This window comes from Eretmochelys imbricata, chromosome 1 (assembly GCF_965152235.1).
Source record: "Eretmochelys imbricata isolate rEreImb1 chromosome 1, rEreImb1.hap1, whole genome shotgun sequence".
Taxonomy (NCBI): domain Eukaryota; kingdom Metazoa; phylum Chordata; order Testudines; family Cheloniidae; genus Eretmochelys; species Eretmochelys imbricata.
The window spans coordinates 236,754,239-236,781,914 of NC_135572.1; the positions used below are offsets into that span (position 1 = coordinate 236,754,239).

General features: G+C 42.2%; 1 protein-coding gene across 1 annotated transcript in view; it reads left to right on the plus strand.

Annotated features, from left to right (window-relative positions):
• The first annotated feature begins 20,622 nt into the window (after nt 1-20,622).
• The window catches only part of SULT4A1 (sulfotransferase family 4A member 1), a 39,004-nt gene continuing 31,950 nt past the window's right edge, over nt 20,623-27,676 (plus strand). Inside the window, exon 1 of the mRNA XM_077807447.1 lies at nt 20,623-20,791. Within this exon, the coding sequence (XP_077663573.1) occupies nt 20,623-20,791 (169 nt within the window). The remainder of the gene's footprint in view (nt 20,792-27,676) is intronic.

The window sequence follows — 27,676 nt, forward strand, 5'->3', positions numbered from 1 at the left end:
TAGAGAAGCAAAGTGTGTGTTGTAAATGGCTTGTCTAGTTTTAGTAAAGTCCAGCCACGAGGAAGTTTGTGTGGAAGGTTGATTTTTTATGAGAGTATTTAAGTTACTGAAACAGAGACATTATTTTAAATTAATCAGTCACAGAGGTTTAGTGTGTTCATAACAATGTTCATTGCTTTTAGAAAAAGGGAACACTAATTTACTTTGTGTGATCTCCATAACAATAGACATGTTTATGAAATTTCACCAACTTTAAAAAATATGTTTCCAAAGATTTTAGGCATAACAAAGGATTTTATATCTTACTAAGGTACTGATTTTGCTAGAGGGTTCTCTTAAAACTAGTTCATCAAATAGTCAGAAGTAAAGAAAGGGAAAATCGTTTGTCCAGCTATATGGCAGGAAAGGGGTGTTGTCCCTTTAAGGGCTGTCTTCAACACGGGGGTAAAGGAAGAAAGGGATGGACAGAAAAGATAGGAAGACTTTGGAAGCAAGTTTTTTGTACTATAGTAATTAAAATTAAAATGTGTATTTTAGATAAGGGTGGTCCTTTGATCGATTTATTTAAAAAATATGATATGTCTGAAGATCCAAGCATTTAGGGTTAAAGGTGATTGTGCATCTAAAAATCTATGCAAGGATTTTTTAGAGATGTGATTTTATCATCTTCAGCAACACACTAAGGAAATAATTTTAAAGCAAATTTTAAACTAAGGTCCTGTAGACTTAACATGTTCTGAGTAAATATTACAGTAATGTACAACTGTTTTTGTCAGTAAATTCAGAAACTGACAGTATATACCTGAAAAAAGAAAAGGAGTACTTGTGGCACCTTAGAGACTAACCAATTTATTTGAGCCACAAGTACTCCTTTTCTTTTTGCAAATACAGACTAACACGGCTGTTACTCTGAAACCTGTCAGTATATACCTGAGGGTTGGCAGATGCCTGTTAAATGGCTTCATTACCACTTGAATGGCTCTTTAACAGTTTCAATGTTGTGCTAATAGGTCTGGCAGGCTTTTTCACTTTTAAGTTAATAGATCCCCTCTGGAGTAGGAGTCACTAGGCTGCAGCATCTAGCTGTGGGAGCCTGCAGGAAGGGTCAGAACAGGAATAGGAAGATGGTGGACACTAAGACCCAGGTGTGCCCCAAATTTTCCAGTGCCCTACGCAGCCGTGTATGCTGTGTTTGCCTAAGGACAGCTGTGAGGGACTGGCAGCAATCTCCCAACTCGGGAGCAAGCAGGAGATGTCTGGTTCCTCTGACAGCCACAGCCCAACTGACCTTCCAGCCCTGCCTTTATACTTCCTGTCCCGCCTACTGACTTCTGGTGGGAGGGGTGAACATGGCCTGGCTCCGCCCACCAGGGCTCAGTGAGGGGTTCCTCCCCCTCTCGGTCTGTGGGAGGCCACTCAGCCTCACTACAGTGATAGACTAGAAAAATCGTACAGCAGAACCTCAATGTTAAGAACACTAATCTTATGAGTTATATAACCCAGTTTTCCATCAGGAAAAAAGTTGATGCAGAACAAGCTGACATCCCTTCCCATTCCGATGGCTTCAGTGCACTGGAACTAGCTTTTCAGTAGTTTAAAGGACAAGAAGAAAGTGATGCAGTGCACCAGACTGCAAAGTATTCACTGGGTCTACTGTAATTTTGACTTGTTCCATTTTATGAACTTTTCAATTTTACGAACTCCTCAATCCCCCATTAGTTTGTCAAATAGAGGTTCTGCTGTAAAGCCGTGAATAAATATATTAGCTTGTAGCCCATCCTAAGGCAGACACAATCACTACCTGTTTGTTCCTTTCTTTCTTCCTCTCTTTGCTGCTGCTACCTTATGAGTTAATACTGGATGGTGGGATACACACAGCAGAGGGAACCCTCCTTGCACCCTCTTCTTCCCTTCCCTCTCTTGCCCAATGGGATTGTGATTTGAGACTTACCTGTAATTCCCTCCTCTAGGAACTCTGTGGCACAGCATTGGTAAGGGGAAGAACATATGGAGTCAAAGAGTATGTCTGTATTTGAGCTGGGAGGTGTGATTCCCCACTCACAAAGATGTCCTCGTGCTAGCTCTGCTCAAGGAAGCATGCTAAAAATAGCAGTGTAGCAGGGGTAGCATGGGTGGTGGCTCAGGTCAGCCACCCAAGTATGTACCCTGGGGGTTCAGGTGGGTACATACTTGGGCAGCTAGACCATGTCACTGCCCATGCTAGCCTGGCTATACTGCTCTATTTAACACTGTGGCACTTGCTCGGGGAGCCCAGGACCATTGTTAGCACCTGCCCCTAGTGAGAAGGAATTGTTCTTGTGGTAGCTGAATGTCATCTCCCTGACACTGCCAGTCCTTCAATCGCTCAAGCTCTATGTTTATGTCAGCCCTAAATTCAACTTGTGGGTTAACATTAAGTGAACCTCTGCCACTTCAGCTCCTCTGAAGCATCACCCTGCAGTATCCAGCCCCTGTCACTGGACATTCAGAGAAATGAATAGGTAAGCTGTTCCCAAAGGAACAATGAACAAACAGCTTGGCTGTTTGAATGAAACAATCATAAGTTTATTATCAAAAGTTACGATTTAAGAGATACTGAGTCAGGATAATAGGAAACAGAAATGGTTACATATAAAACAAAAAGTATAACATGCTTCTTAAAGTCTAAACTTAACTTTAACAGGCCAAAATCCTTGTCTAAAGCAGTTGCTCACCTAAAGCAACCTGCCAGCATCACTAGCGCACACGGCCAGGTTCCAACTTTCAAGAATGCAAAAAGCTGTGTCCTTTTTGTATCCCCAGTGAAGGATAAAATTGTGTCCTTTTTGCCTTCTGCTTATACCCTGAAGTCCATTGATTTTGTCCCCTAAATCAGGATGACCCTGTGGTTTCTTTCCTGAGGAGGCGGGGGGCAGGCTCCCAGCTGTCTTTCCCATACTCCTGTTTGTTCTGTACGCAAATGGACTTCCATAGTGTTGACTAGCAGTGTTTAATTTGCATGTGACAGAAAGAGACACATCTTGTCTCCAATCTGGAAGAAAACTGTTTGTCAGCTCTGCCTGCAACATAGGTTTTAACGTATAAGTTTAATACATATACACAACTTCTTAATATCATCCATATATACGTCTCTCAATAATTAAGACAATCAGTATGATATAAACTTTCATTAGACACCTTAATGACCCTTTTTGGATAAATTCTGTGAAAGCAGAGTGTTGGGTGTAATAAGTTTATCAGGCCTGATAGGAGTTGCTGTTACAGAACAGTGAATCCTTTACCAGAGGGGTCCTTTGGATCACAAGCACATTAGTTTCAGCAAAGCTAGTGCAGAAACATCTACATTAGCTGGGAATCACACCCCCAGCTCAAATGTACATGTACCCAAAGAGTTAGAGTTCCAGAAGGGACCACCAGATCATTAAGTTTGACCTCCCGTATATCACAAGCCACTGTCAACACCCAGCAACTGTGCACTAAACCCAACATCCAAAATTAGATCAAAATATTACAGCACTTAGGAGACTCAACTATTGAGAGCCTTCAAGTAGCTGTGCATGAGGAAATTGCACAAGGTAAGAGGGGGTTACATTGGGCACTGTCCACCCACTTACCTCACCTGTTCAGATTCCCACCAGGTGGACAGACAGATACCCTCCCCCCCAACAATCCAAGCTCCACAACGCCTCCAAATCACCATTGCTATTTGCGTGCTTGTAGAGTGATGAGGGAATTAGAGTGATGTCTGCCTGTTTCCTGATTTTTCCCTCTTATCTCTTGCTCCAGCAGGCACATCTGCTCATCAGCCAGCTATCCAGGGACAGAATGTGGATGTTTAAGGCTTCCCTCCATGCCATCTGCCTCCAAGTTGACTGCTCTTCCCACACCCACATTGGAGCCCAGAGATGCTGTTCCACGAGGAAGCCATTCACAAAACACCTCCATCCCATATGTGGGCCCTTGCTTTCTGTCAGCTCATCTATGGCCAGCACTAAGTTTCTGCATAACGGGTTTCCCTTTGCACCATCCCTGTCTAGATGTAGCAGAGGATGGAGCAGAAGAAGAAGATAGAGAAAATAGGGCAAGACCTTAACTTCCCTTTTCATCACAACCAGTCAGAGGAAAGTGAGGATGATGTTGAGGGCTCCTGGAGGAGAGAAGACAGTGTCTAGTTGGAGGGCCTGTCTCTTTTGCAGATGTTGAGAGACATGATAGCTAATAGCCAAGATAGCTATTCAGGTTCATAACCCAAACCATTCAGATAGTCTCCTGAGTATGGCTAGAAGCATCTTGACACAAAACGTGTTCCAGCAAGCAACTTCTAGGTTTGTCAATGGGCTTCAGCACTGCAGCCGACGCTTCCCTCACTTCCACTTAGGGTCCTTGTCATAATATAATCACTATTATGATAACTGGTCCTAATTGTGAGCTCAATGGTAAAAAGTAAGTGAAAGTTTATAAATGTCACATTAACCTTGGACAACAAATGTTGGTGGGAAAAAGGAAGACAGAAAGACTGAATTAGTCCAAACAAAAAAGCTACTGATATAACTCAAGGACTGTATTAAATAATGCCTGGTAAATAAAAAAAGTATGGGACTGGAAATCAGTGGACCAAAACTGGTGTGTCAGAAATTAGGCCTAACCAGTGGACAAAATAGTGAAGCATGGGCTATTCTATCCGTCTCCCCCTTTGAGGGGTTCTTAAAAAGAAAATACTTTTTTGGGGGAAAATACAGATGGCTAGAGGTGAAGCGAGTACAAGTGAAAGGAGGATCTAACTTCCCCATCATGGCTGTCACCCCATTATCTCCTGGGATCCACAGGCAGGGCCAGTTCTAGGTTTTTTGCTGCCCCACGGAAAAAATTTGCCACCCCAAGCAAAAAAAAGAGGATGGCCAGAATGCCGCCCCTGGAATTGTGCCGCCCCAAGCACGTGCTTGCTTTCCTGGTGCCTAGAGCCGGTCCTGTCCGCATGACATCATTGGGCCTTCCTGATTCTAATGTCTTGACCAGACAAGGCCAAGAGAGGGACCCAAATGACATCATCACCTCCATAGGTCTGAACACAATGTGGGATGAGAGCCTGTCTCACCCACTCCCTACCTCATGTTATTTTCCTTCCCTACTTTATTCTTCTCTTTCCTATCTCTCTCCTTTCTCCTTCTGCCTGATAAGAGTCTGGCTTAGCCAGGCAAGACTGCATATTTTGCAACACTATTGTGAGCCTGTGACCAGAAAGAGGCAACTAAAAGCAATGCCCTAAACAGCGCAATGCTGGTACAAGTTTGCCAGGTCTTGGAGTGGCTGATAAGACCATGCACTGTGTCTGTTTATTCCAGCAGCAAGGTTGTAAGTGACAGACAACACCAGAGACAGAAGCTGCATTTTCTCCCTTTGCTGTTCTTTTCTCTCCGTTCTTGTGTATGTTTGTCATCTAGGAAATGGGATCAGACTCTAACAACAACAGCTCCAGTCCATCTCAACTAACATCTTCTCTTTTCCCCTAAAGGAAGGGGGGAGGGATAACTCAGTGGTTTGAGCACTGGCCTGCTAAACCCAGGGTTGTGAGTTCAATCCTTGAGGGGGCCAGTTAGGGATCTGGGGCAAAAATTGGGGATTGGTCCTGCTTTGAGCAGTGGGTTGGACTAGATGACCTCCTGAGGTCCCTTCCAACCCTGATATTCTATGATAGTAATTACCATCTTTACACCACCTAAGGGACTATCAAAGACAGGTTATTTTTCCTTCTAAAAACTTTCTCCAGCTAAAGGGGAAGGGAACAAAGGACCTTGTGAAATGAAAGCCTTACTTAATGCTTTTTACTGTTCAAATGCTTTAACCTCACCCTCTTCTTTTCTGTACCTTTAATCAAAGGTTAAAAAGATTTCCAATAATGTGTTTGCCATGGTATTAAGCAGACTGAGGTCTCTGTATACCAAACCTTGTTTAACATTGTTTAATGTTGGACAATGTGATATTTCTCAGGATGCCCAGGACTGTGAGTCATAATCGAGAGATGTGGTGGTACTTACTGAGGTGTCATCTCCCAGACACCATCAGTCTGTGAGCCCACCTAAATAATCCCCGCAGTGTTCTGCAGCCCTTACTGGATCTTGCAGTTTAACAATAGGTGTACCTGAGCCCCTCTGAAAGCATCCCCCATAGTATCTAGTCCCTGTCACTGGACATTCACAGAAATTACCAGGTTGGCTGTCTCCAAGAGCAGTGGCTCTCAACCTTTCCAGACTACTGTACCCCCTTCAGGAGTCTGATTTGTCTTGTTTACACCATGTTTCACCTCACTTAAAAACTACTTGCTTACAAAATCAGACAAAAATACAAAAGTGTCACAGCACACTGTTATTGAAAAATGGCTTATTTTCTCATTTTTACCATATAATTATAAAATAAATCAATTGGAATTAGGGCTGTCAAGTGATTAAAAAAAGTAATTGTGATTAATCATATGATTAAAAAATTAATCACGATTAATCACGCAATTAAAAAATTAATCGCAATAAATCACGCAATTAATCGCTCTGTTAAACAATAATAGAATACCATTTATTAAAATATTTTTGGATGTTTTCTACATTTTCAAATATACTGATTTCAGTTCCAACACAGAATACAAAGTGTACAGTGCTCACTTTATTTTTTTAACACAAATATTTGCACTGTAAAAAAGAAAAAATAAATAGTATTTTTCAATTCACCTAATACAAATACTGTAGTGCAATCTCTTTATCAGGAAAGTTGAATTTACAAATGTAGAATTATGTACAAAAAAATAACCACTCAAAAACAAAACAAAATATAAAACTTTAGAGCCTACAAGTCTACTCAGTCCTATTTCTTGTTCAGCCAATCGCTCAGACAAACAAGTTTGTTTACATTTGCAGGAGATAATGCTGCCCACTTCTTGTTTACATCACCAGAAAGTGAGAACAGCTGTTCTCATGGCACTGTTGTAGCCAGCGTCGCAAGATATTTACGTGCCAGATGCGGTAAAGATTCATATATCCCTTCATGCTTTGCCACCATTCCAGAATGCATGCTTCCATGCTGATGAAGGGTTCTACTCAATAACAATCTAAAGGAGTGTGGACCAACGCATGTTCATTTTTATCATCTGAGTCAGATGCCACCAACAAAAAGTTGATTTTCTTTTTTGGTGGTTCGGATTCTGTAGTTTCTGCATCGGAGTGTTGATCTTTTAAGACTTCTGAAAGCAGGCTCCACATGTCATCTCTCTCAGATTTTGGAAGGCACGTCAGATTCTTAAACCTTGGATTAAGTGCTGTAGCTATCTTTAGAAAACTCACATAGGTACCTTCTTTACATTTTGTCAAATCTGCAGTGAAAGTGTTCTTAAATCGAACAACTTGTGCTGGGTTGTAATCCAAGACTGCCATAACATGAAATATATGGCAGAATGCAGGTTAAACAGCAGAAGACATACAATTCTCCCCGAAGGAGTTCAGTCACACATTTAATTAATGCATTTTTTTTTTAATGAGCATCATCGGCATGGAAGCATGTCCTCTGGAATGGTGGCCAAAGCATGAAGGTGCATACGAATGTTTAACATATCTGGAACGTAAATAACTAGTAATGCTCGCTACAAAACTGCCATGCGAACACCTTTTCTCATTTTCAGGTGACACTGTAAATAAGAAGTGGGCAGCATTATCTCCCGCAAATATAAACATACTTGTTTGTCTTAGTGATTGGCTGAACAAGAAGTAGGACTGCACGGACTTGTAGGCTCTAAAGTTTTTCATTGTTTTGTTTTTGAGTGCAGTTATGAAAGAAAAAAAAATCTACATTTGTAAGCTGCACTTTCAAAATAGAGATTGCACTACGGTACTTGTATGAGGTGAATTGAAAAATACCATTTCTTTTGTTTATCATTTTTACAGTGCAAATATTTATAATAAAAATAATAATATAAAGTGAGCACTATACACTTTGTATTCTGTGTTGTAAGTTGAAATCAAATATGTGAAAATGTAGAAAAGCATCCAAAATATTTAATAAATTTCAATTGGTATTTTATTGTTTAACAGTGTGATTAAAACCGCAATTAATTGTGATTAATTTTTTAATCACAATTTTTTTGAGTTAATCGTGTAAGTTAACTGCGAGTAATTGACAGCCCTAATTGGAATATAAATGTTGTACTTACATTTCAGGGTATAGTATATAGAGCAGTACAAACAAGTCATTGTCTGTATGAAATTTTAGTTTGTACTGACATCTCTAGTGCTTTTTCTGTAGCCTGTTGTAAAACTAGGCAAATATCTAGATGAGTTGATGTACCCCCTGGAAGACGGCTGCATACCCCCAGGGGTACGCATACTCCTGGTTGAGAACCACTGTCTAAGAGAACAGTATATACGCAACTTGATTGGTACAACTCAGGATCAGGTCAGTTATAACATCACAGTACTGAGATATAGTTCTAGTGAAAACAATCATAAGTTATTACCAAAGGCTAAGATTTAAGAGATAGTGAGCAAGGATCACAAATCGAAACAGAAATGGTTACATATAAAACAAAAAATATAACATGCCTTTTAGAGTCTACACTTAACTTTAACAGGCTAAAACCCTTGTCTAAAATAGTTTCTCACCTAAAGCAATCTCTCTTAACAAAGACTATAGCATGCTACAATAACTGTCCCAGAAACTACAACTTACAGTAATGATATTGCAGCAGTTTGGGTAAATTACTGTTGAATGCCATGGCCTATTATTAAATAAAGGTTCCTATTTGTTATTAAAAATAGTTAAAAGCTGAAATTCTACATGGCTGGAGTACAATAGGAAATGTGTTGATCATTGATGCAAACTGCAACCACGGGAGAAAAATTTACATTGTGGCTAGCTCAGTTATGCAAGCCATGGTGTGCACTCTTCTTTGATAGAAACAGAATTACATAACTCTAGGGGAAATTACAAGTACAAGGTTGTGATTCAGGCCTTTTCAGAAAAGCCACATTATTAACTTATGTTTCTGATTTGTTTGCTGCTCATCTTTCTCACTTGCAATCTATAACCTAGCTTCCTTATAATATCTTTTTAATTTTTAAGGAAATATTGCAGGATGCTGGTTATTTTTAGTCATCTGCCTTTTGCATGCCTGCCTTTGTTGCATGCTTAATGCACAGGATGTGTCAGTGAAGTAAGTGGGTGTATTTCTTTATATTGCTGAGAGTGCGGTGGAGGTGAGCTGCGTTTGTCCTGAAAGCCTTTCTCAGCACAGCCTACTGGAAAATGTAGTCCTGGGAATGAAAGGGCTGCTAAATTTACCCACAATCTCAGCATAGTCCTTGATGTGCGCTGAATTTGGAGTAGTACATATTGTAGGAGTATAAGTATTACAAAATTCAGTGAAGATAAGATATTGTCAGGCTTGATTGTGCCTGGTTCTGTAAGGAGACAATCTCCCCTCTGCCCTTGTGTAACTTCCAGTGGTGGCACAAACATTGCTCCCTGCTGTTCAAGTATTTGTATAGCCCTCATCACCACAGCATCTGAGCACTTCAAAATCTTCGACATATTTATCCTTACAACATCCCTTTGAGGCAGAGAAGTGCTATTATCCACATTTTACAGACGGGGAACTGCAGCCCAGAGAGACTAGGTGATTTGCTCAAGGTCACACAGGAAGTCTTTGGCAGAGCAGGGAATTGACCCTGGAACTCCTGAGTACCAATCAGTACTCTAACCCCGAGTACCCCTGCAGGTAAGTGAGAGGCTATGGTCTGATCCCCATTGTCACTGGCAACAGAGCTGGGCAGCCGTGTTGAGCGCACATGGTGCAACTTTGAAAAGGTGATGTAGTCACTACTCTGGTGTGCTGTCCTCAGGAGGAATTCTAGTGGGCTCAGCAAGAAATATTCCTAGGAGTTAGAGTGCAGCAAAATTTCAACATTTGTTTAATAGCAAATCAGAACAAAAAGTTGTAATTTTTCACTGAATGGAAAATCTAAAAAAAATCAATTTGGAAATGTGAAAATGATTTCATTATTTTCAATCACAATGGAATATTCTGACATTCTTGAAATTGAAATGGCTCATTTTGGTTTATTGAACAGACCCAAAAATCTTTATTTCAAGTCAGCTCAATATTAAACTGCATTTTTTATAGCGCTGCATTGCATTGTGGAAGTTGTAGTTCAGGATCCTGATGTCCCAATTCTCCCCTATAGGCCAGGCTGCCTGGCCAGGCTACATGTCCTATAATGCACCCAGAGCATTCTTGCACTCACTTCCATGAAGCACCTTGCAGCTCAGTCAGAGGGAAATCCCCATTGCACTGTAGGAAGATGTAATCCTTGAGGAAGTCCATCCCATAGGAAAGAATGGGGACCAGAACTACAGCTCCTATAAGGCAATGTGCTGTTAGGGAATTGAAGTTTAACGTTTTGTTGAACTTATTCAAAATGAAAATTTTTGGGTCAGTTCAAAAAATGAAATATTCCAAGTCAAGTTGAACCAGCCTGAAATGACATATTTCATTTGCTTTTCCAAACAGAAAATCAACAATTTTCAGAAAAATCAAAATTTTCCCACAAATTTTGATTTTGCATTAACTGCATATTGTGTTGCAAAATAACAGAAAATTCCCAACCAGCTCTACTGGGAGCTCATGCTGCAGATTGTTCCTTCCACGAATCTTCCAGCACAGGCCATGTCTTACAATCCCCAACCATGTCCTCTGTATTTGACAGCATATATGCAATACTGCATGTAGTTATTTGGATATGGTTATGACTGCAATAATGATCAGTTATTACAGACATTATCCTTATTATCCTCCAGGCCCACAAACATGATACAGTTCTGCAGTGATCTAGAATCCTACTTTCAACGTCTCCGACTCAAAGAATATTTCCAATACAACTCTGAACATCATACTAACCCATTGAATCCTTCCAACCAACACTACAAAAAGAAAGATTCTGCATGGACTCCTCCTGAAGGTCAAAACAACAGACTGGACTTCTACATAGATTGCTTCTGACGACGTGCACGGGCTCAAATTGTGGAAAAGCAGCATCACTTGCTCCATAACCTCAGCCTTGCTGAACACAATGCCATCCACAGCCTCAAAAACAACTCTGACATCATAATCAAAAAGGCTGACAAAGGAGGTGCTGTCGTCATCATGAATAAGTTGGAATATGAACAAGAGGCTGCTCGGCAGCTCTCTAACTCCACATTCTACAGGCCATTATCCTCTGATCCCACTGAGGATTACCAAAAAAAACTATACCATCTGCTCAAGAAACTCCCTGAAAAATACAGGAACAGATCTGTGCAGACACATGCCTATAACCCCGACCAGGAGTATTCTATTTGCTACCCAAAATCCATAAACCTGGAAATCCTGGACGCCCCATCATCTCAGGCATTGGCACCCTGACAGCAGGACTGTCTGGCTATGTAGACTCCCTCCTCAGGCCCTACGCTACCAGCACTCTCAGCTACCTTCGAGACACCACTGACTTCCTGAGGAAACTACAATCCATTGGTGATCTTCCTGAAAACACCATCCTGGCCACTATGGATGTAGAAGCCCTCTACACCAACATTCCACACAAAGATGGACTACAAGCTATCAGGAACAGTATCCCTGATAATGTCAAAACCTGGTGGCTGAACTTTGTGACTTTGTTCTCACCCATAACTATTTCACATTTGGGGACAATATATACCTTCAAGTCAGCGGCACTGCTATGGGTACCCACATGGCCCCACAGTATGCCAACATTTTTATGGCTGACTTAGAACAACGCTTCCTTAGCTCTCGTCCCCTAACGCCCCTACTCTATCTGCGCTACATTGATGACATCTTAATCATCTGACCCATGGAAAAGAAGTCCTTGAGGAATTCCACCCTGATTTCAACAATTTCCATCCCACCATCAACCTCAGCCTAGACCAATCCACACAAGGGTCCATTTGCTGGACACTACTGTGCTAATAAGTGATGGTCACATAAACACCACCCTATGCCGGAAACTTACTGACCGCTATGCCTACCTACATGCCTCCAGCTTCCATCCATGACACACCACACGATCCATTGTCTACAGCCAAGCTCTACGATACAACCACATTTGCTCCAATCCCTCAGACAGAGACAAACACCTACAAGAACTCTATCAAGCATTCTTAAACTACAATACCCACCTGCTGAAGTGAAAAAACAGATTGACGGAGCCAGAAGAGTACCCAGAAGTCACCTACTACAGGACAGGCCCAACAAAGAAAATAACAGAATGCCACTAGCCATCACCTTCAGCCCCCAACTAAAACCTCTCCAATGCATCATCAGGGATCTACAACCTATCCTGAAGGGCGACCCATCACTCTCAGAGATCTTGGGAGACAGGCCAGTCCTTGCTTACAGACAGCCCGCCAATCTGAAGCAAATTCTCACCAGCAACCACACACCACACAACAGAACCACTAACCCAGGAACCTATCCTTGCAACAAAGCCTGATGCAAACTGTGTCCACATATCTATTCAAGGGACACTATCATAGGGCCTAATCACATCAGCCACACCATGAGAGGCTCATTCACCTGCATATCTACCAATGTGATATATGCCATCATGTGCCAGCAATGCCCCTCTGCCATGTACATTGGCCAAACCGGACAGTCTCTATGCAAAAGAATAAATGGACACAAATCTGACATCAGGAATCATAACATTCATAAATGAGTAGGAGAACACTTCAACCTCTCTGGTCACTCAGTAACAGACTTAAAGGTGGCAATTTTGCAACAGAAAAGCTTCAAAAACAGACTCCAACGAGAAACTGCTGAGCTTGAATCAATATGCAAACTAGATACCATTACCTTGGGTTTGAATAGAGACTGGGAGTGACTGGGTCATTACACACATTGAATCTATTTCCCCATGTTAAGTATCCTCACACCTTCTTGTCAACTGTCTAAATGGGCCATCTTGATTATCACTACAATTTTTTTCTCCTGCTGATAATAGCTTAATTAATTAGCCTCTTACAGTTGGTATGGCTACTTCCACCTTTTCATGTTCTCTGTATGTGTATATATATATATTCAGGATACTTAACTTATATATATCTTCTTACTATATGTTCCATTCTATGCATCCAATGAAGTGGGCTGTAGCCCACGAAAGCTTATGCTCAGATAAATTTGTTAGTCTCTAAGGTGCCACAAGTACTCCTGTTCTTTTATCCTTCTATTATGTATTTTCTTACAGTCAGATTTTGAAAGCCCAGCTTCCATTTTTATGTTTGCCAACTGTGGACACAACTTTCCACCTGCAGTTTAAGTTTCTGGGGCCCCAAGCCTGCAGTCAGATCCACATGGACAAACCCTTGCATTTACAGTTCAGTTTTACTCCATGTTTGTACAAAGATACACCTTTCTGGATCCAATTGCAGGATCGGGGCCTTGGACACTGAAGAACTGGACTGCATCTGCAAATCACTTACTTATACTCTGAAGCAACCTAAATGTTGGGAACAAAATTGAACCGACACAACTAAAACAAACAATTTTGCAGCAATAAAACTTGAAGCCCAGTTCACACAGGGAAAATATATGAAAAACTAAGTTAAAAATGTAGAAATGGTTGAAATATGTCCAGAGTAAAAATATGAGCAAAGCTCTCCACAATTAAGAGTAAAACGATTGCGTGTGTTTCTTAAACTTTGACAAGTTTGTTGTTTTTTCAAGAAAAATAGAATGTTAGATAAAAAAAAAAAGTTGAAGACTGTCATACTTCACAATATCTCCATCTTATAAATAGGGAAATTTGATGGGAAAAACAGGGAAATACCTTCCCACTTCATTGGAATCTACTGGTGCAGGAGAGCTTTTTGGAAGGATAGAGTGATGAAATAGTAATAATTTGACTAAAATTCAGCTATTGTCACACCCACATACTATAGGAACTACTAACACATACTAGAGTTAAAATCCTGGCCCCCTGAAGTCAATGGCAAAATTCTCATGAATTTCGATAAGGTCAGGATTTCACCCTATATGTAGGCATACGGTCTGATTCTCTTTTCACTAGTACCAGTTTTGCACAGGTGTAACTCTGCTGACTTCTAAGGAGTTAGTCCTGATTTACATCAGTATAAGTGAGAGGAAAAACAGACCCATGTAGTTTATTTTATCCACATGATCAAACATTGCTCCCTACAAGTTAGTGCTAGTAAATGGGATTATTGAACAAATAAGAGATATAGGATCAGGCTATACATTTGGAAGATTAATAAGTGTAACAAGAATCCCTAGAAACACACTCAGCTATAAGCTTGAATATAGCTATAGATGACATACACATGAAACCCTTTATTCTCTAAAATAATATGACCATCAGAAAATGGTTCTGCAGCCCACCTTTTGTCACCTGCGAGCCTGAGAATCAGTGAAATACTCCAGCCTGGTTCATCTATATTAATACTATCTTTGATGTTGGATTCATCTTTTGACACTGAGTCTTCCTCAGGTAGTGTGCCACAAGGTAGCTGAACACTGAACATCCTTACTCCCTGTTACAGTTGCTGAAGATATGGCTCAAAATATTGGAATGCTCTTTCCCCAGGATATTGTTTGTTCAGTTTTGTCATCTACAGACTTTAATCAATTTGCTCCCTCAGATATACATGTACAACTCCCATTAGCCACAAAGTGTAATACAGAGTCAATGTCTTGCTATTGATCCCCATTTTACACATTTTTTAATGTTTGTATAAATGCCTCTGGGCTTGGTTAGAAGCTTTAAGAAGCAAATTAATGCAGATAAATAGTAACCAAAGATAGAATATGGTCTTCTGTCCCCTTGTTTGTTCTTTGTTCTGATTTATTACTGACACAGCCAATTGTTTTAGTGATCAGAAATCACTGTAACAATTTTTTTGTCTTGATACCCATCACCTCTGTGGTTTGAATTGTGGGTCTGTAACATTTTCTTACTGGTGAGAACAGTTATACCTCAAACATCTGATTTCAGGAGAAGTAATGACATCAGAGGAAATTGATTCTGTGCAGTAGGATAGAAGACTCAGCTAGTAACAAAAGGATTCTAAATTAGAGTACTGAACCTGCATTCCTGTATGCCCCAAATGCCCACGGAAATGAGGACTTGAGGTCTAAAAAATGTTGATGGCCAAATGTCAAATATTGGTACAATCTACTCCTTCATGGGATTTTTCCACTAAGGGCTCACTCCTACTCTGAAGTTTTGCCATTTACTTTGGTGGAAGTAGGGTTGGACCTTAAATCAAAAATCTATGCAATAAGACCAGATATAAGACCAGGGACACTTTTCCAGTTTTGAAATATGAAGGAGTAAGATCCTGGCACAGTTTTAGAGCCAAATTCTGCCTTTAGATACAAGTAGACATCTCTGATTGATTTCAATGCACGTTGTGAGAGCAGAATTTGGCCCTTAATTACGATATCAAAGCAGCAAGGATATTTTTCTCCTACTGTTGAGATTAAGACATTTTGCCTATCATGAAGATCACATGCAGAAAAGTAGAGGAAGAGCTTTACATTGCACTGTTTGGATCAAATTCTCCTTTCAGTTATATCTACGCAAGCCAGTTGACCTCAATGGGGAGTTGCATTCATGTAAATGAAAGGAGAATATGGACTGTCTTGTGTGGGTCACAAAAGGTGCACATGAAGCACATCACAGTAGCTAGTGGCCTACTCAATGAACAGAGGTGGATAGAGCAATAGCAAAGGAATAACACAGGTAGTACAGGATTCACATGTGAAACTGCTGGCACCTATGGACAGCACAGTACATAAACTAACACACCGGTAGCTGAGATTCCACAACCTGTGATATTTATGTTGCAGCTATCCCATCACAGCCAACATCATGATACAACCAGGAAACAGTGCCTTGCAGCCTTCAGTTGTCTGCTTTGTTAGTTCTTACCAACCCCTCTATGACATTGCAATGGAAGGAAGAACGTAGATTTCCCCATGTCCTTGCCAGCAACTCGTCTTATCACAATCATCTTACTCAGTCCCCCTAAGAAGGACAGAGATCCCTTTCCTTTCAGAAGGCCCATCAGTAATTTATTTGATTAAGAGCCAAAGCCCAGTTCAGCGAGATTAAGCAGAAGTATTTCTTGGTGGTTTACAAAAGAGAAAGAAAAGTGAAAATAAAAGTTAATTTAAAATTCCCAAACTTGAGATAAACACCCTGTAAATTAGTAACATACATTTAACTTAACTTTAACTTAAATAGGGCCAGATTCTGATACAATTAAGAGCCAAAGCCCAGTTTAGTGAGATTAAGCAGAAGTATTTCTTGGTGGTTTACAAAAGAGAAAGAAAATCGAAAATAAAAGTTAATTAAAAATTCCCAAACTTGAGATAAACACCCTGTAAATTAGTAACATAAATTTAACTTACTTAAATAGGGCCAGATTCTGATACAATTGACCATACATATCTAATATTAGAGAGGAAAGATAGTCTTTTGGTTAAGGCACTCGACTAGGGCCAGGAGATCTTGGTTAACTTCCCAGCTCTGCTACAGAATTCCTGTGTTAACTTAGGCAAGTCATTAAGTCTCTGTGTGCCTCAGTTCCCTATATATAAAATGGGGAAGAGAACAGCCTTGCATTTGTAATTTCCCCTAGAATTACACAATTACTTTTCTATCGACGAAGACTGCATGCCATGCCTTGCATAACTGAGCTAACTATAATGTACATTTTTCTCCAGTGGTTGCAGTTTGCACTAATGAACAGCACATTTCCTATTGCACTCCACTCCACCCACACAAAATTTCAGCTTTTAGCTATTTTGAATAACAAATAGTAAACTTTATTTAAAAATAGGCCATAGTTGTAGTGTTTGGGGCAACTGTTGTAGCATCTTATAATGTTTGTTAAGGGTTACTGTGAAACTGGTTTGAAACAATCAGAAGATATTGATTTTCAGGTTTTAAGATTTTACACTAGCTTCTCTTCAAAGTAGTGTGGCCCAGCAGATAGTACAATAGACTCAGATTCATCATCCGTGGGTTCTATTCCTTGCTCTATCATTGGATGACCTGGGGTAAGTGCCTTCACATCCCTGTGCTTTCAATCCCCATCTGTAAAATGGGGATAATACTTTCTGTCTCAGAATGCAAGCTTTGGGACAGAGATTGTCTCTTACTTTGTGTTTGTACTGAGCCTAGCACAATAGGGACTCAACCTCAGTTAGAGCTTTAGGTATAATATTAATAATTTGACCACAATTAGGACAGTCTTTGTGGTCTCCAAAACAACAGTATTATTCCCTGTCAAAAGAGTAGTTCTGAAAGAAAAACCATAAGAATTATTAAGTTTGTGTTTATTTTATACATCAGCCAAAGGGAAGAGCATGTGTTACAGAAAAATTTTAAACACAGCAAAGATATCAAAGCTTTTAATATGCAGTTGCTACTGTGCTTTTCAACTGCACCTGATTAGAAGGACTATCCTTCATTGTTTGACTCAAATTTATTTCTAACCCACATGCATCCGACAAAGTGGGTATTCACCCACAAAAGCTTATGCTCCAATACGTCTGTTAGTCTATAAGGTGCCACAGGACTCTTTGCCGTTTTTACATCATAATAATGTCAGCAACAATACAATTAACTAAGCTGATGTTATCACTTCATTATAGTGAATTGCTGACTTTATAAATTCTCAGTTATAAACATGTGGCTGTAGATAAACATATACATTCTCAAGAAATTAATCCCACTCAATTTTAAGGTTCCTCCTCTAAATTTCTATATTTTGGGTCTCTCTTATAGTTGTGTGTGTATTGGTAGATGGAGAAATATATGTCATTAGCATTGTGAAAGGATAGCCATCTCAAGTCTCTTTTATAGGCTTCTCTCCTTCCTCAGGCTTCTAGACATTTTGCTGCTTAGACCTTTATTCTGTACCTGGCCTTTTGAAGAATTACATGTAGCTATGAGGCTTTTTTGGGAGTCTAATTATAACACCATCTTGCTGTCTTCAGCCCCATTAACACTTTTAGCCTTCACCTCTCAAGAATGAGCCACACACTCTAATTTTGTTAATCTGTATTTTTGGTTTTTGGCGATGCTGGGGCATCCAAGCAGGTGTTATCACTACAGATGTCTCCAGTTTAGACAAGACCTCAGGGAGGTTGCCTTTGGATGCCTCCAGCATTCCAACAATGGGCCTGTTAGCTGGAGTTTTGGCTGTCACCCGTCCATGAGTTGCTCGGGTAGGTTCAGTTTTGATGGGCTAGATCAGGGGTTGGCAACTTATGGCACACGTGCCAAAGACGGCACGTGAGCCAATTTTTAATGGCAGGCTCCTGCCTGCCGGGGACAGCAGCATGCCATTAAAAATCGTGCCCGGCCCAGCCCGCTCTTCCCCGCCTCCCGTTCACCGCTCTCTCCTTGCAGGGCAGGCAAGCTTCCCCCTCCCCCTGCCTCTTCCCTCAGCGTGCTCGGTTTCTGCCCCTCCTTCTCTCCCTCCCTGCTGCCGATCAGCTGACAGCCCTTGCTATGGAGGGAGAGAGGGAAAGCGGAGCTGCAGCACGCTCTCTCCTCCGGGGACCTTGAGGAAGGGGGTGGAATCGGCATATCCCCTCCAGCCCCCTGCCGTGAGCCGCTCAGGGCAGGGGGCTGGGAGCACCCCCACGACCCCAGCCCACACCCCCAGCCCTCTGCCCTGACCCCTGCACCCCCCTCAAACACCCTAGCCCTCTGCCCTGACCCCTGAACCTGCCTCACAGACACCCAGCCCTCTGCCCTGACCCCTGCACCCCTCACACACCCTAGCCCCGTGCCCTGACCCCTGCACCCCCCCACATACCCAGCCCCCCCACACCCCATGCCCTGACTCTTGCACCCCCCACATTCCCACCTCCACCCTGAGCACCAAACGGGAGCTCCTGCACACACACACCCCCACATTCCCACCTGCACGCCTCGCACCAAATGGGAGCTTCCCAGGTAAGTGCTCCACACCCAAACTTCCTGCCCCAACCCTGAGCCCCCTCCCTCATTCTAGCTCCTGGCCAGATCCTGCACCCCAACCCCCAGCCTGCTCCTTCACCCCCAGTGAAATGGCGCACTCCCACCCTCATCTCAGTGCAGAGAGAGGACGAGAATGGCTAGAACCAGGGAGAAGGTAGGTACCTACTCTATGTGGAAAGGGCCAGGACTCCAGACCGGCAGCGGGGCTGAGTGGGGCTGGCAGCTGAGACCCTGGCTGGCAGGAGCCGGTGGATGGACCCCCAGACCGGCAGCTGGCTCCTCTCAGCCCACTGCCGGTCTGGAGTTCTGGCTGCCGGCCCCTTGCCAGCCGGGGTCCCGGCCGCAGGCCCCGCTCAGCCCGCTGCCAGCCTAGGTGAACGGAACCCCAGGCTGGCAGCGGGCTGAGCGGGCCGGCGGCGTAAGATCAGCATTTTGATTTAATTTTAAATGAAGCTTCTTAAACATTTTGAAAACCTTGTTTACAAACGACAATAGTTTAGTTATATAATACATAGACTTACAGCGAGAGACCTTCTAAAAAACGTTAAAATGAATTATTGGCACACGAAACCTTACATGAGAGGGAATAAATGAAGACGGGGCACACCACTTCTGAAAGGTGGCCGACCCCTGGGCTAGCTCCTCCCTCCCACAAGCATTGTCTGCAGAGTGGCACCACCCCTGAAGTAACGTTTGTGGCCTGAGACATATTATAGGGGTCACTGCTGCTGCCTGATAAGTAATTGCTGACTCTGAGCCCTCACTTCATCGCACTCCTTTGCCAAGACGAGCCCTAGCCATGCTGCGAAGGACCCATTTAGCTCATCCCACAACCCCGCAGAGGTGGCCCCCAATGCCTCGGCGGGTCGCTGGGGAAGCAGGATGAGGGGCTGATTGTGAAGACACCACGCAACCCCCTCCAACCCCCACCCAAATGATATCTTGGGGTCACCCTCCATTGAAGGGGCTGCTCAGCGGACTTCTCCATGGGGTCGTGTATAACTGGAGGGGTTGCCGGTGCCCCCTGCTACCCCTGGGCTGAGGTGGGGACTGGAGTGGGGAAGGCAAATCAAACCACGAACCCCTTCTTCCATCCCCCGACTTCCCTTGCAACTCGGGCCCCGTGCCGGCCGCCCGTCGGGCACAGCCCACGGCCCCACCTCCCCGCTGTGTGTGGGGGGAGGGGGAGAGCATCGCTCCACGCGGGAGCGGCGCGGGTTAAGCAGCAGTGGCGAGGAGGTTACCGCTGCCGCCGCCGCCGCCGCTCGGAGCCGAGCTGCGGCATCCTCCCGCCGGCCCCGCGCTGCATGACATCACCAGCGCCAGAGCCCATTCGCTGCGGGTCGGACTCCTCTCCCCAGCCCGCCTTGCCCGCGCAGCCAGCCTGCTCCTCCCCCCGCTCCCCCGGCCCCCGCAGCCCACCGCACCCCGGCCGGCACCCGCCGCCTCCTGCTCCGGGGCGTGTGGCCGCGTGGGGGCTGCTGCTGCCGCGGCTGCTGCTGAGCCTGCGTCTCCTCTCTCCAGGCTGAGCCCTCCCCGGGGCCCTTGCCCACCTGGCCCGCCCCTGGCAGGAAGGAGGATGGCGGAGAGTGAAGCCGAGACCCCCAGCACCCCCGGGGAGTTTGAGAGCAAATACTTTGAATACAATGGAGTGCGGCTCCCTCCCTTCTGCCGGGGGAAGATGGAGGAGATCGCCAATTTCCCGGTGAGGGGCAGTGATGTCTGGATTGTCACCTATCCCAAATCAGGTACAGATTCATTCTCTCCGAGCCGGGGGGCCGCGGCCTTTTCCTCCCCGCCCAGGGACCGGCTGCCCCTGGGGTTTGCCTCTTTCCCAGCTGAGCCCCGGGGCTTGGGTTTTGAACAAGTTCCAGGCTCTGTCTCCCTCCCCATGGCTGCTTTACCTCGGTAACATACGGGGGATAGCGCCGCCGGAGCGGCTGGGCTGAGTGCTGCTGGGCTTATGTCTGTACAGTCGCAGTCTATGTGGCAATGTCTGCACAGCACTTCGGAAAGCGTACAGAGCAACAGCCGTGCTATTTTATGTCGGGGTCGCCTCTCCTCAGCCGGGTCTGGATCGCAGGACCTAGGCACACATACACATAACGTGCGTGGCTTGTATTGAATTTTACATTGTCAAAGTGTTGCCCAAACTTATGCAACAAAACCGAAATGAGATACATGGCCTTATAAACCGAATTGTTTTAACGGTGGCAATGGGGTTCAGTCTCCCTAGTAGATACAAGAATTTGCTTCAGGATAGGACCTTTTGTACTCCGGGGTCTGAAAGAGCTTTGGAAAGCAATACATTAGATACGGGGATGATGCATTGCGCTCCATTCAAACGTTCATTGACATCCATCAAAACCCACTGAAGTTAAGGGGGAGTTCTGGGGCCAGGGCACTTTACTACGGGGTTGGGCTGGGTGCGTGGGGAATATAGATCCCTTTCTTAGGGATTTTCGACTGCATAAAAAATAAAGGGCCAGTTGCTGCTGCTGCTACCCTGGTTTTGGAGCACCTTTCTCCCTTGACTCCATCTGGACTGCTGAAGGAGGAAGGTACTAGTCCGTGAGAGTAACTTTGTCATAATCTGGCCCAAGATAAATATATAAAGGCAGGATAGATATATGTTGAAGCAGGTGTAGTGACAGCACTCCACCCCTGCCCCCCCCCCCCCCCATTACCGTCTCTAAGGAAAAGGAAAGCCAGAGTGTTCAGTGAGGACATGTGCTTGGAACAGTTAAATAGAATAAGAAGAAATGCCCCTATTAATAAGTATGTGTTTCTGCAGTAAACAGTTTGAGAGGATTAGTGTAGTATCTATGCTTTTAACACCATATTATTTTATTTATTATTCTCTCCATTTTCAAACAAGTGCTTAGACTGAATTAATATGGATACAGTGCTGCCGCCAAAGAGGCAGACAATATGGTAGCTTCATAACCCACCTGATAAAACTGGAAACAAACAGAGATGTATGGACTCTTTCTTTTTAAACACATTGTTGAATGACTTTCCCCCTGGTAATAAGATGATCTCTTTTTGGAAAATTCAAAGTCCATTGTACTGAGATAACAGATGTTAGCTCTCTCAGTACAATGGCAAAATCGAGTTGTTTGACATCATGGGTAAAAAGATTACTTACTGACTCCTTTCATTTGACTGTATATTTTATCAAAGTGTTATATGCTTCTCCAGTTTCTCTTGATGTACCAGTGTGAAAGTGCACAGTCTTCCATGATGAAAGATCCTGTTATTGTCCACTGGAGTTTTAAATACTTATTGCAGCTGCTGTTTCTTTATACTTAACTAATAATGATGATGTTAATGATTCTGGTCAGTGTTTGGCAGTTGTCTGCAGTGTAGATGGACCAGTGGACCAAAAATGCTAGGATTAGAACCTGATAGCTATTGCTTTTTTCAGCTGTCTCTCTAAAAATCTATGACATGCAGAAAGCACTAAAAGTTCTATTTTATTATTTCAGTGTACTGAGGTTTCAGTTGTGTATTGTGTTACTGTTCTTGAATATAAAGCAGTTTGTTAGAGAACCCCATATTGGTTTATATTGGTGAGCCATAAAATATGCCTTACTACCCTGTGTGTCCTCCATATTGCACATCAGAACAATATGTGTCAAGAGGCAACTGCTTAGTTCCCATAACTTTACAACCATTGAATCATAAGTACTTATGAATAGTTACCCAACTCACAATTATCGTTATTGTTGTAGTAGTAGTAACATTATAAATGCACAGAGGCCACAGTGAAATCGGGGCCCCATTTTGCTAAGTACTATATATATACACACATTGTAATAATGGTGCCCTCGCTCTTAGGCAGTGCGTTTCACCTTCAGATCTCAAAGCACTTTACAAAGGAGATCAGTATCATTATCCTCATTTTACAGATTGGGAAGCTGAGGCACGGAGTGGTGAAGGAATTGGAATTGCTCATTTATGAGTATAAATTCGATTTCGTTGATATAACTGAAACCTGGTGGGATGATTCCCATGATTGGAATGTTAAAATCAATGGTTATAACCTATTTAGGAAGCACTTAGTGGGCAAAAGGGGAGGGGGAATGGCATTCTTTGTCAACAGGGCATTACCTGTTTCCGAGTAACCAATAATTCAGAAGAAAATGATCTTGAATGCTTATTGATCAATGTCCTAACAGATAAAGCATAAGAGTATTAACTGGTGTCTGCTACAGACCTCCAAATCACACTAGGGAATACGATGACTGTCTCCTAATGTACCTATCTATAAGATTTAGGGGAAAAAGCTACACGATCGTGGGGGCCTTCCATCTGAATGACATAAATTGGAGATCTCATGCTGCCAGTACTAAAACATCCTTGGAATTTCTAAATATTATAAATGGCAATTTTCTAACTCAAAAAGTGTTTTGTCCAATACAGGGAAATTCTGTATTAGATCTCATCTTGATAGATAAAGAGGAATAGATCACAGAACTAAAAATTAATGATAACTTAGGTACAAGTAAAAAGAAAAGGAGTACTTGTGGCACCTTAGAGACTAACGAATTTATTTGAGCATGAGCTTTCGTGAGCTACAGCTCACTTCATCAGATGCATACCGTGGAAACTGCAGCAGACTTTATATATACACAGAGAATATGAAACAATACCTCCTCCCACCCCACTGTCCTGCTGGTATTAGCTTATCTAAAAGCCATTTCCAGCACAAATCCAGGTTTTCTCACCCTCCACCCCCCCACACAAATTCACTCTCCTGCTGGTGATAGCCCATCCAAAGTGACAACTCTTTACACAATGTGCATGATAATGAAGTTAGGCCATAAAATGTACAGGCAGAGTAAAGTCCAAACCAGAAATATATATATATATATATATATATATATACTTGTGGCTTTAACATGGTGAATTTCACAAAGCTGAAAACAATTATGAGCCAAATCAGCTGTGGAGAAGAAATAATCAGAAAAATGTGAATGGTAATTGGAAGTTGTTTAAGAACACTTTATTAGGTGTCCAAAAAGCCACAAACCCACAACTGAGGAAGAAGGCTGTACAGGTTAAAAAATTCACCTGGTTTTGCAAGGGAAGTGAAGGTAGCTAGAAAAAATGATAAACTTTCCCTTTCTTCCATTTGTTGTTGTTGTTGTGTGTGTGTGTGTATATATATATAGTAGAAAATTGGTAAGGGATGCAAAGGGACACAGAGAAATTCATGGCCAGCACTTTAAGGACAATAGGAAGGAGCTTTTAAAGTATATTAGGAACAAAAAGAATCCCAGCTGTGGTATTGGTCCATTACTAGATGGAAATAGTAGAATTTGAGTTATAATGCAGAAAAGGCAGAAGTGTTCAAGAAATATTTCTGTTCTGTATTTGGAAAAAACAGATAATGTAATCATATTGTATGATGAGTACATTCTTTTCATTCTACTGGTATCTCAGGAGCACATTATGCAGCAGCTTCTACAGTTAGGCATTTTTAAATTAGCAGTTCTGGATAACTTGCATCCAAGAGTTTTATAAGAGGTGGCTGTGGAGCTCTTGGCCAAAAGGGCTAATGAAATCCTTGGATGCATAAACAGGGCAATTTTGAGTAGGAGTTGTGAGGTTGTTTTACCTCCTGTGACAACTACAGGAATACTGCGTCTAGTTCTGGTGTCCACAATTCAAGAAGGAAGCAGAAAAATTGGAGAGGGTTCAGAGAAGAGCCACAAGAATGATTAAAGAAATAGAAAACATGCATTATAGTGATAAATGCAAGGAGCTCAATCTATTTAGCTTAACAAAGAGAAGGTTAAAGGGTGACTTGATTAAAGTGTGTAAGAACCTACATGGGGAACAAATATTTAATTATGGGCTCTTCAGTCTAGCAGAGAAAGGTATAACACAATCCAATGGCTGGACAAATTCAGACTGGAAATAAGGCATACATTTTTAACAGTGAGAGTAATTAATTATAGGCTCAATTTACCAAGGGTCATGGTGGATTCTCCATCACTGACAATTTTAAACTGAAGATTGGATGTTTTTCTAAAATATCTGCCTTAGGAATTATTTTGGGGGAAGTTCTATGGCTTGTGTAATGCAGGAGGTCAGACTAGATGATCACAGTGGTCCCTTCTGGCATTGGAATCTATGCATCCATGAAAAAGTGACTTGCTCAAACTTACCCAGAAGCAGAAATGGGGCTAGAACCCAGCTCTTCTGAGTTCCAGTCCACAATATTACCTTCCCTCTTGCAATAAAAAAACATTGATAAGGACCTCACTGGTAACTACAGCTAGTCAGACTTTTTAAGTAAAAAATGTAGCCTTTAAAAATAAAGCAATTTCACACAAAATATTACAGTGTCAAAATTTTTCATGAAAAATGTCATTTTCAGTCTTTTTTTCAAAATCTTATTTATTTATCCATTTATTTATTGTGAAAATAGGTTTTTATTGTTTGACCAGGTCTAGTGGTAATCACTCAAAAGAGAAAATAAACAACAACTGAATTAGTCAAGTGACAGAGGTCAGTGCTTCTATCAGTTATACTTCCACAGTCCCACGCTGCAGTCAAATGACAGAAGGATCTATCCTAGTTATTCCTCGGATGGCTGTTGATTTGGCCAAGAAAAGAAACAAATGGCTACAAATCCATATTTCCTATGAGGGCGGTGCTGTGTGGCTATGCATAATGGTAGACCAAAAAATTATTTAACTTGTACAGAGACAATTTCACCTCACACAGGCTGGCTAATACAATACTACTGAACCTGTGTTGGTGAGAGTGTTTGGTAGTGGGTACATATATTGGGGGTGACCCAAGATAAAGGATGCTGTAACATAGTGGAAAATTTAATATGTCATTGGTCCTGCTGGGAGTAATGAAATAAACTTAAGAGAAAAAGATCCTACTTTAATGTGATTGCTACTGATAGCAGCCTAAATAAATATACTCATTATATCCCTAATTAATCCTAACATCTGCCTCCAATAAATGACTTAACAAAGTTTGGGAATGCCTGATCTTGGAAGAACTCATGCATGCAACCCAAAAGACATATGCTTCATGTAATTATAAGGAAACTATATGTTATGTCTGCAACGTTAATGCTAGTCAGGCATCTTGCAGTCTGTCTTTCTACCTTTATTAAAGAAAAGGGGTCAATAACTTCTTCCCTGGTGTAACTCCATTGACTTCAGTGGAGGTACATCAGGGAGGAATGTGACCCATTACCATTATGTTTTGCACTGGTTGTGAATGTAAAATGGAATACCATTCTGTATATGATTAAATAATTGGAACCTGCACAGCAGATTGCTTTACGGATGAGATAAGGTATGTAATACTCTGCAGGAAGGCTATTGTTATACTACAGCCTGTCAAAACTCGTTGTGGTATACTCACTCATAGAGCTTACTCTTATGTGCCCATCTAAAAAAAAATAAAATTCCTATATATAAATTTAATAAACTTTATTACAAAATTAGTAATGGGATTCTTGTAAGATACTTCTCCAGGCACTATGCCTAGGGCCACATACATCCCTGTTTAAACTCCATGGACTTCAATGGAGTTAAACCAGGGATGCAACTGGTCCCTGAAGTATGGTGTAGCTCACCGGTTCAGTCATCAAGATGCTATGCCCCTATGATGCTAGTTCGCTATACACCCTAACTATATTAAATCTATATATTTGCCTCACTTTCAAGCTGATATACAATGCCCTTCTTGATGGTTATCGTTACTGCACCTGTTCCAAATGAATGTGTATTTTACAATTTCTTGGGTTAAAGCCTACAAATTAATGCCCTTTATTTTCTTCACTTTGCAAAATTGGTAGCTTGAGAAAGCAGAGTTATTCAAGTGAATAATGAAGCTGTCTTTCCACCTTGGCTATTCTGCCAAATAATTAGCTAGAATTCTATCTGGGAAAATGTCAGCATTGGGCAAATATCAGCATCAAGTTACTGCCCAAATGGTCCATGCAAACTCCTACTTGTCTGCATTGGTATGCTGTCAAATGCCAGTGGCAGCTGCTGTCACTATCAGATACTTCCTGCATCATCTTTTACTAGCTGGAGCTGTATTATTACCAAGTCTTGAGCTTTTTTAATCCAGCGCTGGAATCCCATAGCCACACAATTAAGTTTATTCCCGAGAAACATGAAGGTTGGCCCTAGGCCCTCTGTTTAAATAAGCACCAACAGGACAGCACGCTTACACATAGCAAAGCCTTCTTGAACTGACCTGTAAGTTCACTATGTTCTCCTCCTTCAAATCCTTTCTCATTGTCTCTGGCATGGTATCTTTAAAAAGAAATCAGCCAGTGAAGGGACAGATGGCTTAGTTACCACTTAGTTTATTTACAAATATCAAAAAACAAAACCCTACAAATGTATACTCGAGGGTCCCAGACTTTGTTGCTTCTCTGGAATGAGCACATCACACAGACCAGGGACTTTTTGGATTTCTCCATTCTTCCCCATAACCTCCAGGTGCTACCCTACCATCACCCTCTATTTCAGGGACTCCCTGCAACCTCCCCACTCCCTCCTCCATACCAAGGACTCTCTGTGTCCCCCATTTCTGCCTCTGCCACATGCCAGGCGCTCTGTTCCTCATTCCTCCATCTCTCCCTG